At 39.0% G+C, this 18,113-nt stretch overlaps 1 protein-coding gene across 1 annotated transcript; it reads right to left on the bottom strand.

Moving 5' to 3' along the window:
• Nucleotides 1-408: 408 nt before the first annotated feature.
• On the bottom strand, nt 409-16,320 carry LOC130917974 (A disintegrin and metalloproteinase with thrombospondin motifs 15-like). The gene is made up of 8 exons (XM_057839775.1): nt 15,203-16,320; nt 11,053-11,185; nt 8,934-9,101; nt 6,959-7,242; nt 6,481-6,658; nt 6,215-6,390; nt 5,745-5,920; nt 409-2,625 (listed from the first exon to the last, which is right to left on the bottom strand). Exons 1-8 carry the CDS (start codon nt 16,142-16,144, stop codon nt 1,851-1,853), a joined length of 2,832 nt encoding a protein of 943 aa, XP_057695758.1. The 5' UTR covers nt 16,145-16,320; the 3' UTR covers nt 409-1,850.
• Between the last annotated feature and the right edge of the window lie 1,793 nt (nt 16,321-18,113).

Genomic DNA, 18,113 nt, shown 5'->3' with positions numbered 1-18,113 from the left:
CATCAGTGAAAAAATTTAAGCTTAAGCGAAACTGGACCCTGAAACATGACAATGACCCAAAATATACCAGTAAATCCAACAAGGACTCGCTGAAAAGGAAATGGAGAGTCCTGGAATGGCCGAGTCAAAGCCCAGATCTTAATCTCATTGAGATGCTGTGGGGTGACTTAAATTGGGCTGTACATACAAGAAACCCCTCAAACATCTCATAGCTGAAAGTGTTATACATTGAGGGGTGGGGCAAACTTTATTTAGACCGATGTCAAAGACTGGTAGATGGATACAAAAAGCGTCTCACTGAAGTTATTTCAGCCAAAGAGGGTAAAACTAGCTATTAGGTGCTAAGGTGTCCTAACTTTTTCCTCAGTTAGAATATGCATTTTTGTTTCTATATTTGGTTTAATGAGTAAAACAATGTTAATTTTTGTTGTTTACCTGCAATTAAATCACTTTCTTTTCCACAGATAAAGAAAAACAAGATCAGACATTGATATGTGAACATTTCTTAATAAAGAACTGAATACTTAATGGGGTGTGCTAGTTTTTTCATGTGACTGAATATATACAAGGAAAACAGTATCTCTATTTGATACAAACAGTGGACCTAAATAAGGGATTCAATGCAGGGGTAAACTGCATCTATTAAACTCAATAAGAAAAGAGAGTCTTTTTGAGTTCTTTCATTTTGTTCAGTAGATGTAAATGGTGATCTTGCAAACTTGAAAATACATGTAGCCAGTCAAAAGAACTTCATACAGATGCCTAATACATATTTTTTTGTTTTTTTAAGATTTTTTTTTCGGGCGTTGTTTTTCTCATTACAAAAAATTATCCGACTTCTATTGGAGACAGAATGTTTCCGTAAAGTGGCACAGAAAGTGACATAACGTCCTCTATGTAGGTTTCAGCGTTTGTGGTCATTTCAAGGACTTATTGCTTAAACTGACCCGTCTAACAATCTACAAGATATATCAGTTTCTAAAAGATTTTTTTCCCGCTACGATCTGTTCTCTGCTCCTTCATCCACCATTGCTTTCGTGGCTGTCTAGTTTAAAGAACAACCCTGACATTTCATGTATTTTGAAGAGGTATAAATCAGATGAGCACAATCTGAGCGTCCAGACTGCTGTCCCATCATATACTGTACAGTTATGTGTGAAATCCACAAGTAAAAAGAAACTTGGATCCGATATGAAAAAGTTGGAATTACCATGTTAAGACAGAAACCCCCCCCAGAAAATAATTAGAAACACGTCACAAAAAAAATTGTAGTTGGCCTGAATTATGGACATTGCTGTTGACCAACATTATTACTCTAGCCTAATATAATTAATCAGCAGCCAATAGAGGTGAGACGAAAATATACACTTCAGTAAAATATTTCCAATACATTACTGTGTTTCACATTTTTCCACCTGCTTCTTCGCTAAAATCAAGGGGCGGAAAGTCATTTCACAGGTAAACTCATTTGTTCAAGCAATCTCTCCTAATGCTCTAATTTTATTGCTTTACTGGAACTTTCATTTTCTTTTGCTCTTGAAACCCTCCCATTGAATGCCAGGTACCAGTCTTGGATGCAGCAGCATATTTCACATGTTCCGGAAGAGGTAGACTTACATGAAGTCCAACTTGCATCAGCTGGTTAGACTGTTGAGGAGAGCAAAAACACTTTTCTTTCATGTAAACAGAAGGTCTGAGGAAGATCCCCTTCGTCGTCAATGACTTTGTTTAGTTGGTTCAACACGCTGTAAACTGCAGTTATGCTGCATTTGTGTTTTTTTCAACCAACGCAACACACCAAGTTACTACCATAATAATGTGGCATTTCTCAAATGCCTTTTGAATCAGCCTTAACATTGTCTCAGATAACAGAGGTCGAGTTCCTGGGGCTTTCTTCTTCCGGAGCAGTGCTCTCTGGGCAGATTAAGACCATTGTCAGTCATGCAACGCACCGACCGGCGTTTGAAGCCCCTGCCACAGGACTTAGAACAGTGAGACCAGGCCCCAACATCCCACTTGGGACACGGATCTCCGCATGCTTTCAGAGAAACAGGCCTTTCACTGCTGTCACAATCAAAGGCAGGATTTCCATCCATCTTCTGACACTGCACCAGCCGCTTTTGCAGTCCACTACCACAAGTCACTGTGCATGCATCCCAGTTTCCAGTCACCCAGTGATTTGCTGGTTGCTTGCCCATCACCTTCTTTTTGGCCTCTACTTTGTTGCCGTTCAATAAGATGCTATTTTCTGATGTGTTCTTCTCTTCTTTCCGCTGTGTCTTTTCCTCCTTACTTTCTTTTGGAACGTAGTAGGAATAGCGCACCCTGGGAGGGGTCATCTTCCCTACTGAGAGCACCTCCACCGTCAATGCCTCTTTCAGCGGTCTTGTGGACCGAAGAATTTCCACAGATGTCGCCGTGCCACTGTAGCGCATCAGACTGCCCTTCACCATAAGGTCGCGCTCTGCAGCCGATATCACATAGTTGCCATTCAGCAGGTACTTTCCATGCCTGTTCTTTATTGCGAGGTAGTTTTCGTCACTGACGATTCCTCGGTAGCCCCGCTGGCGGATGTCGATGTTTGATGCGCCAACAGGCAACGCCACCACAAAATTATAGCCATGACTGGAAAAGAGAATAAAACAAGTAACATTCCAGATGAGTTGATGTTATTGATGATATTTACTTTGTAGTCATTTGTATGCACATATTTAGATTTATAGAGTACCTACTACCTACCCACCCACCAGGTGTAAGATACAACAACCAAATCAATTAAAAATAAAAGCATTTACAAAACTGTGCCTGCTCCACTAACAGTGAGTCAAATTTATTCTAAACCCACACCAAGTTGCTCTTGGAAGTACTACCATTTCAAAGCTAAAAAAGTACAGAGAGCTACTTTGTTAGTAGATTAGTCACTATATACTGTGTATATGTTTTTTTTTTTCATCTTTATTTATTCATGATAATTATTTTTTTAGTTAACATTCAAACTAAAAACCCCAATACCAATGAAGGTTTGCCGTTATATAAAATATATTTAAAACAGAATGCAGTGATGTGCAAATCCTTTTCAACCAATTTTTGCTTGCATACAGTACAAAGAGTCGGGGACATTTGCAAATACTTGATGCTTGCAATGGTTGAAGCTTTCTAGGTGGATTTTTTTCTCATCCTTGCTTAAAATACAATTTAAGTTTCTGTTGTTATATATTGTGCTTTATGTTGCGTCACAGGCACAGTGAATAATTGGTTAGCACACTCGCCACACAATTCTAAAGTCATGGGTTTAAAATCCAGGCCCTTTCATGTGTTTTCATGTTCTTCCCCGACCTGCATGGGTTTTCTCCGGATATATTGTTTCCTCTTATATTCCTTTAACACACAGGGTAGGTTAATTGGAGACTCTAAGGGTATGTTAACACTGCAGGGCTTGACACCTAATTCAGTTTTTTGGTTGATTTCATTTGTGTGCGTGTGTGTTTGTGAAGCTGTTCATATTGCAAAAACATATGCTACTCGAGGGAATGTGTCTATAACGTCACATGCAAGGGCGTAGGCTTGGTCTCAACATTGGTAGGGACACTAGTACAGCATAACCTGCATGTACATTTTTTGCTGGGGACGGGACATTAATAAGACCAAACAGATTGAGTACATTTCTCAAAAATAGCTGGTTAATACATAAAAATGAAAAAAGTTATTTTCATAGGGAGAAAGTCATTTTTCAAAATGCTTGCGTCATAAAAAGGAAATTTACAGTAGTTGTGTTTTTGTGTGGGTTTTTTCTGAGGGGTGGGGCATTAAAAAATGTATATAGGCTGCAAATATATATTTTTTTTAATGATGTAGAAAATAAATACATTTTGATTAAAGAATAAATGCACAAATTGCACAGTTGAATTAAATTTGACTGTAGAAAACATACAGGAAGACACCTCTCTAAGCAGCTTTCTACTCGAGTGTTACAGGGAAAAAAGTTCCCAGTTTAATGTTATGCTAACACTGATGCAGGTTGGACTTTCAGTAGCAAAAATAGTGGTGTGTTCCCCATCTCCACAACATTGAAATATTTTTACAATATTTACAGTGGCTGCTGCTGCAGCTGCTGCTGGCCAAAAAAAAAACAACTAGTAATATCCCTCCTCTTCAATGAGGGCGGAGGAGGCGGCATAATGACATGTATTTCTGTCGGGATTGTGTGAATGTGGGGATTCTAGTCATCAGCAAATCAAACGTGCGTTTGAGGGGAAAAAATTGGACCGGCACTACTAAATGAAAAGGGGTAAATCTAAGTCTGGACATAATGAAAATAATTTACTTAATAATGGTAGGGTTCATTCTATTCTAACAACACATGGGAAGACAACCTAAATTACCTTTATAGCTGAACTGATTGTATAATGCAAATAAGGTTGCTTAAAAGTTGGTGGGGACTATTTGAGCATCTTGAAACGTTGGTAGTGTTATGTCCCTAACGTCCCTATGCAAACCTACGCCCTTGGTCACATGCCTACACATTGGTACACGTGTGACATGTCGACATGTCGCAGTGTTAACGGAAGTAAATATGATCCTTTTGGGAGGTTTCAGCCATCACATTTTTTTGGCAACTTTGAGGATTTGAGGACACTTTTTAAACCTCATAGCATCAATTGAGGTAACGAGATGGAAAATTTGTTTTCTACACCCTCGTCCGCCATTGCTCGTTTGCTTGTGTTCTTTGTTTTATCGAACAGTGGTGACGTATTTCACGTGATGAAGACATACTGTATGGGTCGCAATCATCTCAATATACAGTACATATGTTCACACTGTAGAGATGTTGGAACGAAATCTGATTTTTGTCCACACACGAACAACCCCAGGTCGGATATGGAAATAAACTGTTCACACTGCATGAAAAAAAAAATCAAGATACATGTCTCATCTGGAAAAAGAAATCGGAATTGCCCTGCAGTTTGAACGTAGCCTAATTATAAGCAGATGGAAATAATTGTTTGTCTGCATGTATTCCCTGGAAGTATAGATTGAGAAAAAATGCTTTTAATTCGTAAAAATCCTTGTATAGCCAATCATGATATAAATCTCTTTCAAATTAGCTTTTAAGTTGTGAAATAGACAATATGGAAAACTGTTTTTGAGGATTCCTCAACTTTCCTAGTCTTCTTTTGAGCCTATCACAATTTATTTTGACTGTGATGCAGAGATCATATTCCAAATGAGAGATTATTTGACGAAAAAATATAAAGTTAATCAATTTGAACTTAAATTTTTGAGCTCTTTAGATTTGTATGCGGGGTTTGTACACTAGTAAAAACTGTATACATATACAGTATATATTTATATATACATAAGGTTAGGCCGTGAAGCCGTGATGGCAAGGGTTACTTGTTTTCAACCTCATGTTGTTGCACCCCATACATGGGTCTGTTACCCTTCTTGACAAGTGTGATTCTATATCTTAGTCTTGCAGTGCTGTCCCTACAAAAATGTCTGACTTTTTCCTTTTCTGTTTAACGGTTTAACTACAAATAGTCACATTATCCTAGTAAAGGTGTAATGTGTTTTTTCTGAGAATGTTTAAACCCACTCACCCAATTCAACCAATACTTTATGCACTGCAACAATAATGTTTAGGCAGCTAGTCATCCACTAAGGTAGCTCTATTGCTTTTTGTGTCTCTCTTGTTAAGACTTACTTTTTCAAACATGCTGACAAATCACATACAGACTACATACATGGGTTTTGTGAACATTCCGGAGACCTTCTTGCAGCCCTGATTGTCACCGCCGCACACATTACATTTGTCAAATTTTTGGGGGGAATCAAGCTTCCCATCGCAACCTGCTTTGATACATCTTCCTTGAACACATATAGCAGTGGAATCTGGTGAACAAGGCGTCCCATCTACAACCTGCAAAGTGAGGATTTTCATAATTAGAAATTAAAAAAAAATCTTGAGATATTCAAGATATTCATGCTGTATATTGCTGTATACTGCTACATATACTGATTTATACTGCTGTTACACAACCCAGTCTGCAAAATCAATCAATTGTTAAACAACTGCCTTAACACCACAGAATAAAATACCCTTCATTTAAAAATAGACAGAAAAAATAATACTGTTGATTCATACAACCTTACTGACTGTTACTGTTCCCCACCTTTTTACTGATCTTAATAATGATAGAAAACTGTCCAGTACCTTTGGGGCAAGGACGAAGAAGTAACCAGTCCCGTTGGCACGACAGATAAGCTTGCATCTATCCTTAGGGGAGATGCCAGAATATTTTGGAACCCAGACCACAGATGAGCCCAATCTGTTGGTGTTCATATTCATGCCATTGAACGTCTCGCACTGCTCCTCACGGAAACTCTTATCTAAGGTGCAAAATGGAAGTTTAAACTTGTATGTTTGTATGTATGATATACTGTAGGATCCAAGGTCCTGTACGGAGAGTCTTAATGTACCTGTATCAAGGCAAGGGTTGAGGTTACAGGAGCGATACTTGATTCGAAGGCCGTAGCAATATTTGCCTCCGTTTTCAGGGACTGGGTTATTACACTCTCTCTTGGCCAGCTGGACACCTCCACCACAAGTTCTGGAACAATCTCCAAATACGCCCCACCTCCCCCATCTACCGTCCACCTAGGACGAACAGAAAAAGTAGGTGCCTAAATTTACAGTGAGGTCAAAAAATTCAGATATCTAACTAAGACGAAGTGCTACTTCCAAATGGATAAAGTCATTACTAGATGTTTTTCTCTAATGTTAAAGTGCAGACACTCATGGAGAGTACCTTGTCTGTATAAAATGGATGATAGTTAAAATACTCTATAAAATAAGACTGAAGGCAACATTTGTGTTTGGTAAGCAGAAACTGGATGTATTTGGTAAGTGGCATGGCATCTAATACTCTTACAAGCCAACACCAACAATATGTCTCACCTTGACTTGCATGATAGTGTTTTTTTCAGTGCAAGCCCCTTGGTAACACACTCTGCCAGTGCCACAACTGGTGCCATCTGCCCAGGGAAAGTGTCTGGTTTGACAGACCAGCTGTCCACGAGCTTTCCCCGTGCACCACAGTTTCGAGCAAGGCTGCATGTAGGGGCAAGGCTTGGAGCCGTCCCCAAAAGCCAATTCACACTGACTATGAAGATTGTAACTGGAGCCGGGCAGGTTATCTGGGAGAGACAGCTGCCTCTGGGGCTGATCCAGCAAGCAGTCTCCTACAACACACACACAAAAAAAAAAACCCAGCCGGAAAAAGAATCAATTTCAAATTCTTCATTCCATTGTACTGATACAAAAAACATTCCTTCTTCGATTTCTATAACCGCTTGTCTTGTTCAGGGTAGAACCAACACAGAGAGAATAATGAAGCCACGTTGAACCAGCAGAGGCTCACATTCTAAACGTGTTGTTCATGAAAAGAATGAGTAGTCGAAAATAAGTGTTTAACAGAAACTGTGCAAAATATTACTAAAAATGTAAAGATTATGCATTGCAGCTTTACTGATACAGTATAATTTTAGTTTTTTAATATATACATTTTTAAAGCAGAAGGGGTTATGGGGGGACAGAATGGAAAAATTGAAAAGGAGAGAGAGACTGAAGAGAGGAACAACAAGAAATACATTCAACGACTACACTAACTATGAATATCCCAGTGCTATCATTAGCTAATTGTATATCCAGTTGACACCATGCGGGTCGCCTGATGACCAAGGAAGAAAGGGGGGAAGAGTCAGAAAGGGATGTGATTAGGTGGTGTGGAACGTGCAAAAATAAGCAATGTGAGGTGTAGAACCCAGTATTATGTGACTAACTTGTAAGTTTGGATGTGTTGACATTCTATTGTATGCTGTCTGATCGCTAATCTTGGCACTGATAGTTTCTCTACTTGAGTGTGTCTAATTGCACCCAGTCATGCATGAATCCCATCAGACGTGTGACAGTCCTGCAAACAAGAGGAGATGTTGCGCAGGGGCCGGCCCAGAGCCATGGCCCCTCCCCAGCCAATCAGGTGTTGTGAGCCCCCATCCCTCCTCCCGCAGCTCCAGCAAGGGAGCCACCGTCATCCCTCTCGGATCCAGGGTGGTCCCCTCGACCATCCGCGGCCCCATTGCCATACAGTGTTATTTAGGATGTTCAAATGACTCATATCATGGTAAACTTGGTAAGAGCTTGCTGCTATATACATAGCTATTGCGCAGGTCAAAAGGAGGTCATAATTCGACATGTTTTATTGCCACATTTATACAGAATCCACTTAATGTCAGTTACAAGAGTTTACACTTGGACAAACTTGGAATGAAGAAGCTGAATAGGAAAAGACAAATGACTAATAAATAAATATATTCCTCTCAGTGTGATATTAACTAGTTTCAACAATGCATTTATACTTTCTCAGATGATAGGACTGGATGGCAATCTGCTTTGCGATGAGAACATGGACCAGGTGGAAAAACATTGACAAAAGTGGAAATTTGTAAATGAAAAGCAAAGGGATCAAAATTAGTAGAAAATAGAATATATGTGCATAAAAAACAGTGATGTTGGGCAAAGAGTGAGTAGAAAAGATAATGAAGATGAATGACTCACCAAGACTATGACTTCGGTATTAAAGTGATGAAAAGTATCCAAGCACGTTGGAAAGGTTGGAGGAATGTGTCAGGTGTATTAAGTGATAAATGTGTCTTGTTCTTTCATAATTGAAGAGCTTTCCATGAAACCATTTTGAAACCTAAAATCTTTCATTTTAGCAGATGGAGACCTCTGATTGAAATGAATCCAATCTGTCAAATGCCTGTCTTTGGAAATATATGCAATTAGATCACAGCCAGTTGAGAAGATTCCACCTGGACAGAATGTGTTGTTCTTCTGAGTCAAGAGACACACACCGGAAATTTTCACTAACCATGACCACGATCCAGAAATTCTGTAACGATGGCTGCACTGCACACCGACCATGGACGACTCCTGTCAATCTGAATTAAAGTTGGGGACATCATGTGGTTGTCTTTTAGTTTCCCAAAGACTTTTTCACATGCCTTCACATTGTCATGGGGCATGTTGAAGACGTGACCTAAGAGGAAAGCGTGGGAAGGGAATTTAAAAAAAAAAAAAAAGAGAGAGAGAGAGATTGCATGTTACTTTTAGCAGTTCTATGTTCGGTTTGTTGAAAACAAGATCAACTGTTATTCTGCGCACAATGTACTCTTACGTTTTCTAGAATAATCAATAACACATATGAAAATATTTCTTTAAAAGCTTTGCCAGGCATCTATTCATTGAGTATGGACAAGCAGAGCAGATTAAAATTGGACTGATTTAAAATGATGTCATAGCAAGCGGGAATGCAGCTATGCATGGGAATATAAAGCATGGCATACATCCATGTGCTTAACCAGGCTTGACAGGGGAATTCAGTTCCCAAGGAAACTATTTCTTTCCCTTAATATGAACATGAAAAACTTTCCAAAAGAAAAAGAAACTGTGGTGTCAATGTGATTAATTACGAGACAAACATGCTCGGGAAATTGTTTAACTACTTATTACATTACATATTTGGAAAGACTGTAATACAATGCCTCTTTACGGGCTTTTAGAATTATTAACTACTTTTGGAACTGGACATAGTCCCTAAACACATAGCCACTAAGAACTTAAGCGGGCTATTGCAATTGTTGTCTTTTTGAAAATGAATAGAGAATCCCTTCCACAAAACATTATAGTTTAGTGTTTAATGTTATGTATTTCATCATGGAGTCGCAAATCAATCGATGTTGTTATCATTGTTCTTGATTTTGATTTCTAAACTAAAGGCCGAGTTAAACTTCCGCATCAGACCTGCGCCATCAAGGAAGACCCGATTTACGACCCTGCGCCGTAGCCTGACGTGGTCCTATTGATTTTTCAAAACCTAGCGTCACGTCAACGCATATGACGTGACGGAAACGGACTGTCATTGTTTCGCTCAGACTGTTATTTCCGGTTCAGCGCGAAATCACCGCCATTGTAAAACATTATTTTTCTAGACGCAAAAATGGACCAAGCCACGGGACTATCATCGAAGAGCAAGTCTCGTCAAGACATCATAAAGTTTGCCAAATGGCTAGGTTAGCGATTGAATAAAAAAATGGAAGACCCACCGAGACATGTGTGTTCGGAATCGAGTGGCCACACGAAGCGATGACCCAGTTGGCCAAAAACTGCCAGCTTTTTATCAGTTTATGTCGTATTTTTGGTTGGTGCACTTCATCATTTATTGTGTACATATGTTTGCTGTGAGTCTGTGACTTATTTACGTGTCACACTTCAAGTATATGAAGAATAAATGACAGGTTTGGTGTCAAAAGAGTTGTTTTGATCTTTAATTTTCAATAAATGACAGTTCACACACGATACATCATTGCTGATTGAGAGTGCCTCGGTGCTTTTCATGATAACGTTAACATCAAGGCTTCCAACGCAGTTTGGGAAGTTCCATAGACGCAAGAAATCTGCTATGGCTTCCCACTGGCTGGTTGTAGGACACTGCAAACAAATCGGGCTTGAGGGCTTTGCAGACCTCGGACAAAACGCTGGACGCAGTGGTCGACGTCAGTTTGAAGCTAGCTGCCACAGCTACCTGGTTTTCACCCGAGGCTAGAAGAACTCTATGCGGCATCAAAAGTTGGACAGACCGCCTTGAAACCATCTTCTGCGTCGCCTGCGCCTCAACATTTGTATGATCAACATTTGTTCAATGTTGATGAGCTAAAGATCCACATTCAAGCGTTCCATCTTGCATTGCTTATTTTTTCTCCGTTAAACTACACAAGAGGAAGTCAACAAGCATGCCCCAAAACTGTACAAACATGACACAAAACCCCTCTAGTGGCTTGGCGGTGAATTACAGAGCAACGCGCCACCTGGCCGGAGAACCATCGAATGTCGAGTGAATGCCGTAATAGCTGCGCCGTCACCGCAACGCAGGAGCATGACTCAGGTTTAACTTGGCAAACATAACTTCGTTGTGCAACATCCCATCTTACCGAGTTCGTGGGCAGTTGTGAATGCTGATGGCAGGCCATCATCTTCAATGACAGAGCAACTCCTCTTGGGGTCGCACATGGTCCCGACATCAGCCATCCCCAGCGTATCACAAGTCGTGGCCCCACAAAGATCCTGGTTGGTAACAGTTTATTGTGAAAAGAGTTGTTTGAAGAAGGGATCTGAACCTTACACACACTACGTTATGCATGTTTGAGTCATGACGATGACAGACAGTAATACAAGGCACATGCTGACATGCTGTCTAGTCTTTGTTGTCAACCTACTATGTCCTTATACATGGGCTCAAGCAAGATTGCCTCATGGTTTAAAAGGTAAAAAGAGCATCGGAAAAGACGACATACACTTGGCCCATGCAACCATGGACAGTATTTAAAGTACAGGCAACGATAGGCTAATTGGGTTGGACAGGAATGTGTTTAGTTATTTCTGGTGAGGTAGGGCTGGGCAATTTTCCTTTTCCTTACTGAATCACAAAATGTGGGTCAACTCAAATTTGTCTTAAACTCATTTGTGGTAACGCACTGGGTTGGACCAATGCTGTGTTGAATCGTTTAAGGAATTAACTGGCTGATGGAGGAAAAAACCTGTAGTTTACTTGATTTAGGTTACTTAAGAGGTCACATCATCTACTGTGGATTTTGTTTTCAGCTTTGATTCGTTTTTCAATTTTTGGTAATTTGATATACACAACACTTGTGTATTTTCTCCTATTTCATTTGTCTGTAAAACGCACATACAAATAGCTCTCGGTTGGAGTGACATTTTAGTTTACTGCAGCAAATCTAACCATGGGGAGAATTCCAATTACCTTTGGCATGGTACTTTTAGGTTATAGTTTTCAGAACATGAAGACTTGGGATATCATTGATTTAGACTTTTTATGTGATGTAACAATGAAATAGACTGAATTTGTGTCTTAGGGGAGAAAATGTAAATAACAGCTACTACTTCTCAGAAATGGCCACCCTTAGAAGGGGCAGGTATTTTCTCAATGCCGTAAATAATTTACCCAAACAAATGCGAGTATCCCAGATTGTCCAACATTACACATGACATCAGTAATACCCATGGACCGGTATACAGTACAGAATTAACACTTGTTTAAGTGCCTATAATCAAGGGTGAAAGTGGCTAGAATTTCTTGCCGGAACTCCCTGACATGAAAGTCGCCACGGAGCCAGAATTTTATATTTTATTTTTTTATAGTTTTTGGGGAGGCGGGGTCGAACTTCCTAAAACCACTGAAATGCAAAGAAAATTGCTTTTGGAACAGTTATTCCAATAACACAGAAAAAAAAAACTGATTTTCATTTAATGATTTGCAAAATAAAAGTTAACAAAAACAGCAGTAACCCCAACCTCTATCTCGGAAATTTTATTTTCCCTCATTTTCCCTGCAAAACCTCATTCTTAATTACTTCAGAACATAGGATGTACATTAAAATTGAAGTTAATGTGAACATTTACTTAATGTTGTTTTAAATGATAAAAATATAAGTAACATACATTCACAAAAATAAGTACAAATGACTTATATTATGCACAGTGAAATGAAATATATTTTGAAGATCGCGCAAACATTTTTTTTTCTAATTTAGGCCTATAGGGAAATGAATAAGTAGCCTCACATTAATGAACAAAAAAAGTCCAAAGTGTGCATTGACAGATAATATGTTCTGATGTTGTTGAAATGTTCCTCATCAGAGCAAATAAAATGAAATACAATATGTAAGCTTTCTCAACGCTTTCCTTGCTCTTAAAGATTTCATCAATTTTCTGTTGCATTGCCCTTTTTTTAATCGCATCAACTGAACAAGCTTGTTCTTTCTTCTCTTCTTTGTTTTCTGTTCCAGATAACATGCACATTTTGAACCAATCAGAGCTAACTATCTCTGCTGATCACATGTAGACATGTGCCGATTACCTGTTTCTAGGTATAATAATAATAATAATAATAATAATATACCGTTCATACCGTGGTATACCGTGGTATGAAAATGTCAAGGTTTCAAAAGCACAAAAATGTTCCGTCACATCGTCCCTAAGTTATTAGCTATTTTTTTGGTCCCAAAAATAGATGGCGAAATCCCTCGCTTGCAGCTGTCAGGCTCAACCCCCCCCAAAAAAGTTGTTGCTCAGTGTCAGGGAGTCAGCTGTGCCACACGATGGCTGGAGGAGGTGAAACTCCTGAACTTTTTCCCCTATCAAAGAAACAAAATCGCTGGTATGGGAATTCTTCGGCTACAGAAAAGTTACAGACGGCCGCGGCTTAGAGGAGCGGGGCCAACCGACATGTAAAACATGTTTTCAGAGGAAGGCTACACCTCCAATATGATTTCGCATTTATACAAAATTAAAGGTTAGTAAACACTATCATGAACGTTTCCCACCAGCTACGAGAGTTAACTCCAGCATGTTTAGTGTGTCTAGCGGTGGCGATGAGAAAGAGTGTGTGTATAATGTAAATGATATGAGTCATACACATGTGCTTTTTATGGAAACTAATTCAAATGTTTTTGTTCTGATGGTAATAATATTGAGCTGTGGCTGTGGGTATAGGCTCACTTAAAGGACTGCATTTATTTTAATTTCATTTAGAATATTTTATTTTTTATTTGAACTTTATACATAATAACATTACACTTATGTTCCAATTTGCTAATATGTTTTGAAAAATAAAAGTCCTGTTAATTGGATTTTTTCCCCTTTTTTTTTCAAAACCCAAATATGTCAAAGTAACGCATTATGGAGCTGTAATTGCAATACTGTGAAACCGTGATATTTTGGATTAAAATTATCATACCGTCAGAATATCATACCATCACATGCCGAGTACATGTCAGTATTTCAGCCAATCGAACAGACAACTGAGTCCAGGGCGGCTTGTTTTGCTGCGTTCATGCGCAGATTGACATGACTCATCATCGTCAGACTCAGATAACTGCAGCAGCTGGGGAAACCTCTGCGTCGTCCGTGGAATAAATAAATAATAAATATGGGTGGAAACGGATTACGCTACACAAGTACTTTATCATGCTTGTTGTTAATACTTGTCTATGTAAATCTGATGTTGGGAGATTGTTTTCTTCTTGGAGACGAGATGCGTGTGTGGCAGCCTTGCAGTGTTCTTTTACATAGCGTTTTGACAGTTCCTTCATATTTTTCCGGATCAAAGCACCAGGCACTGGAACGGCATTCCAGCCACGGATCTTATACCGAAACGGGGTTCCGGACCGTTCTGGCCCACTTTCATCCCTGCCTATAATCACTTCAAAAGTTTCTTTTCCCCAACATATTTTGCTTGAAAAACCACAGTAACATAATGTTTGGCTTTTAGCTGTACAAACAGGATGTTGGGGATGATGGCTTATTGTGAAACTGCGAAGATGTAAGGGGAACCCAAGAGATAATACAATATTTATCGGTGTCTCAGATAGAGAAAAAAAGGAAGATAGCTACCAACTGAAAGATACAGTAACTATTAAGAATGGATGCCTATTTAAAAAAAAAATCTTTTTATACTTGTATTTAAGACATTCAGCGGTTCTGTGTTGTACGAGCATGTCTATAAATGACGTCACAATTGTCACAGCAATGGCTGAGCTCATAAGCATTGTCATAAAAAAAAAAAAAAAAAAAAAAATTCTATGATCAAATGTCTAAGAAATTCACATTTTTCCTAATTAATACATTGAACTTGTTACTTGGTGTCTGCTTGTTCAGCAATTTTGGTCAACCCAACTTAGAGATGGTTTTATTCACTTAATACATGCACTCTAAAAAATGAGGCTAGGACATTGTTGTTTTTGTCAGTGGTCTGCACACATGTAGGCAACTCAAAAAGATTACAAAATTAGTTATCTCCAAGGGATTTGTTTGTAACATGAGTCACACGCAACTGATCTTAAAAATGAACTTATATAGCTCATTAATTTTTAAAAATTAACTTACATTTCCAAGTAACGTCACATTAACATTTACACATTATGGAAAATGTACTTTTTGTGAAACCTGAAAATGAGATACTTTTTATGAAGGTAAGTACTAATTTTAACCAAATAAACCTATTTTAAAGTAGATCATTTAGATAAGCAGAATGAGACATGCACATAACGTGCTCATTCTTACCTGTTTGGTGAAGAGAATTGCGGTGTCCCAATACTCAGGATGCTTGTCACTGTTTTTATTCAACTTCTTTTGCCAGGAGCAGAAATTACGCAACGTAAGGGCAGCATTACTTGAAACCTTTGGACCCTTGTCATCTTCCTTTAGCACCATAAAGCCCACAACCACAAGGTTGATGGAGTTTAAGATGCTGGGATGCTTGTAAAGCTTGGCTGCCACTGACATGAGTGTCAGGAGGTAATGTTTCAAATCATCCCCATGAAAGGAACCCATGGATGGATCTGCCACCACCAACACCTCCACAAACCTGGGGATGGATGTAAATCTTTTGGCCCTTCCCAAGCTTTCCAACACAGTTTCAGATGAGCCTCCAAATTCCGCTTCACTCATATACTTGTATTTTTCCAGGGAAGCGTTGAAGTTAGAGTCAGGTGTCACTCCACACCTGCCGGTGAAGTTGTCGACCAGAGGCGCAGAGTTTCTCCGGCGGTGGATGACGTGACTCTTGGATGACGAGTCCCCGGTTTTGTCTGCTCCGTCCTCACCTCTTGCAAGGCTGATGAAATACTCTGTGCCGTTCTCATAAAACCCCCCGTTGAGACCTTTGCACAAGCTTAGCGCTGCAAACGAATCCGGCTGTGAATTGACATTACCGGAATAAAAGCATTTCCTGAGGTCTGCAGGTGTTGATGCATTGAGCTCGAATGGTTTTAAAGTCCCCGGTCCGAGAAAATTAGAATCCGGTTGGAGGTGGAGGTAAAATTCCTGTTCGAATGCATTTATCCTAAAAATAATTCGTCTTTCATTCATCTGTAAATGAGCTCCAGACGCACGGGAATCCACTCGTGAAGGTTTGCAGAAGTCAACATCCATGCAATGTGTAAATGACACATAAAGAATCATTTTTACACAAATGATCAAAGTGGAAATAATTAGTATAGCCATAGCTGCTCCACTTCTTGTAATGAAGCCCTTTGGAGTCCGCTGAGTTACGTTTGCATGCAAATGACTGATAGGCGTAATTGCGCACAGTGCGAAGTCTTAAATATAATTGAAATAATAATACGTATATATATATTTTTTAAAGAACTACACTTGCTCTTCATCCATTATTTCGCCGATCCGTCTACTGTGGCCATGCACCGACCCTCTGTAAGCATGCACGCCAATGACCTCTGTCAGCTGGAGGTGTGCGCATATAAGAGAGAGTTCATTGTTCATGCATCTCAGTTGGTGCTGCAGACCGCAGCCACTTGTAACTCTCCAAATATTATTGTTGCTGTGCAGCATGTGTGACAGCAGCCGGAGCATCATCAGCCCTCCCACTTACCCCCACTCACTAGAGAAAGACCCACTCAGACGGTTTCTACTAAGTTATTCACTCAAATTGGATACTCTTACAACAAAACTTGACGTATGTGTGTTAAAATCCTGGAAACAATATATACTGGACTGTCTCAGAAAATTAGAATACACAATATTCTAATTTTTTGAGACAGTCCTGTGTATTTATACAGGACTGTCTCAGGAAATTAGAATACACAATATTCTAATTTCCTGAGACAGTCAGGAAATTAGAATATTGTGTATTCTAATTTCCTGAGACAGTCCTGTATAAATACACAGGACTGTCTCAAAAAATTAGAATATTGTGTATTCTAATTTTCTGAGACAGTCCAGTATAATTGCATGTGACATTTTCTGCTATTGATGTTTTGCTATAGTGTGGAAAATAAAACCATTTAATATTTTTTAAAAAGCACTTGGGAAACTGCAGTTTCTCAGCTTTAAACAAACAAGAACATAATGCATTTTATTGACCGCCATTGCATGGTATTGCCTAGAAAATATAGTATGAGCGACATGGATATTGACAAAGAGCGACATCTGTTGGTAAATGCAGCCAGCATGGCTCACGCTCAGTTGAGACTCGCTGTAAATGTTTGGTACTATGGTGTCATCTAGTGGTTATAATCGATGAATTGATGATAACGCATAATTAATAGTCAAAGAGGTGCCCGTTCGACAAAAACAAACAAACTTCAATTTATAATCTTCAGAGAATAAATTGCACCACGCTAAAATTTATAAAGGCGAGTTTTGCATACTTTTCATCTTTTTGCGCTCTTGGATTGCTCAGTTGCATTTACAGTATGGGGTCAGTGTCATAAATGTGCTTGGTATTGTAAATAGTGTCAATCAAGCCTAATAATAATTATAATGTAATTAATAATTTATGTTCGAAATCATCTGTGTGTATCAGACATAATTTATTAACATTTAGTAAACAAGTGGGAATGGGTGAAAAGTAATACTACTGGGCCCCTGCTGGCGAAAACTATTCCTGCTGTTAAAAGAAAATTGTTCACTTCAATGATACTTTTGGCTCATTTGCCATATTAGAGAAAATAACGATATGTGAGTTACTTATAGGAAGGACTGAAAACTGTCAATAGAAGACTGCTTATAAAAAGAATATGTCAAAGATCTCTAAAATGCTCTCATATTAATTTACCTGGAAAACAAATCGACAGAATTAAATAACAAACAAAATACAACTCAGGTAAGTCTTTGAATTCCAGCTTTCTAGCCAACTGACTTTCAGTGCATGGAAAGCATGACAAAACTGCAGCCTTTCCTTCTGTTTTGGCTTCACTACTTTTGGGCACTTTGCCGTCTCTCATTGTACTCACAGACTGAAGCACTGCTGGCTGCAGGTGAGTTGACTCAGTATATGGGCTAACACATTAAAAAAAAAAAAAAAAAAAAAAAAAGCAGGATGTGGAGGAGCGATAGATCTGCTCAGAGAAGTGTTTGCATAACAAATATTTTTAGTGCTCACTCCATTGTAGGTAATAACTTTAGTAGTAGTATTGCGATCTTACTTTCTGGGCCTTTGTCAGTGATGGGACTT

This window comes from Corythoichthys intestinalis, chromosome 6, assembly GCF_030265065.1.
Source record: "Corythoichthys intestinalis isolate RoL2023-P3 chromosome 6, ASM3026506v1, whole genome shotgun sequence".
Lineage (NCBI taxonomy): Eukaryota > Metazoa > Chordata > Actinopteri > Syngnathiformes > Syngnathidae > Corythoichthys > Corythoichthys intestinalis.
This window is presented reverse-complemented; position numbering and strand designations above follow the sequence as displayed.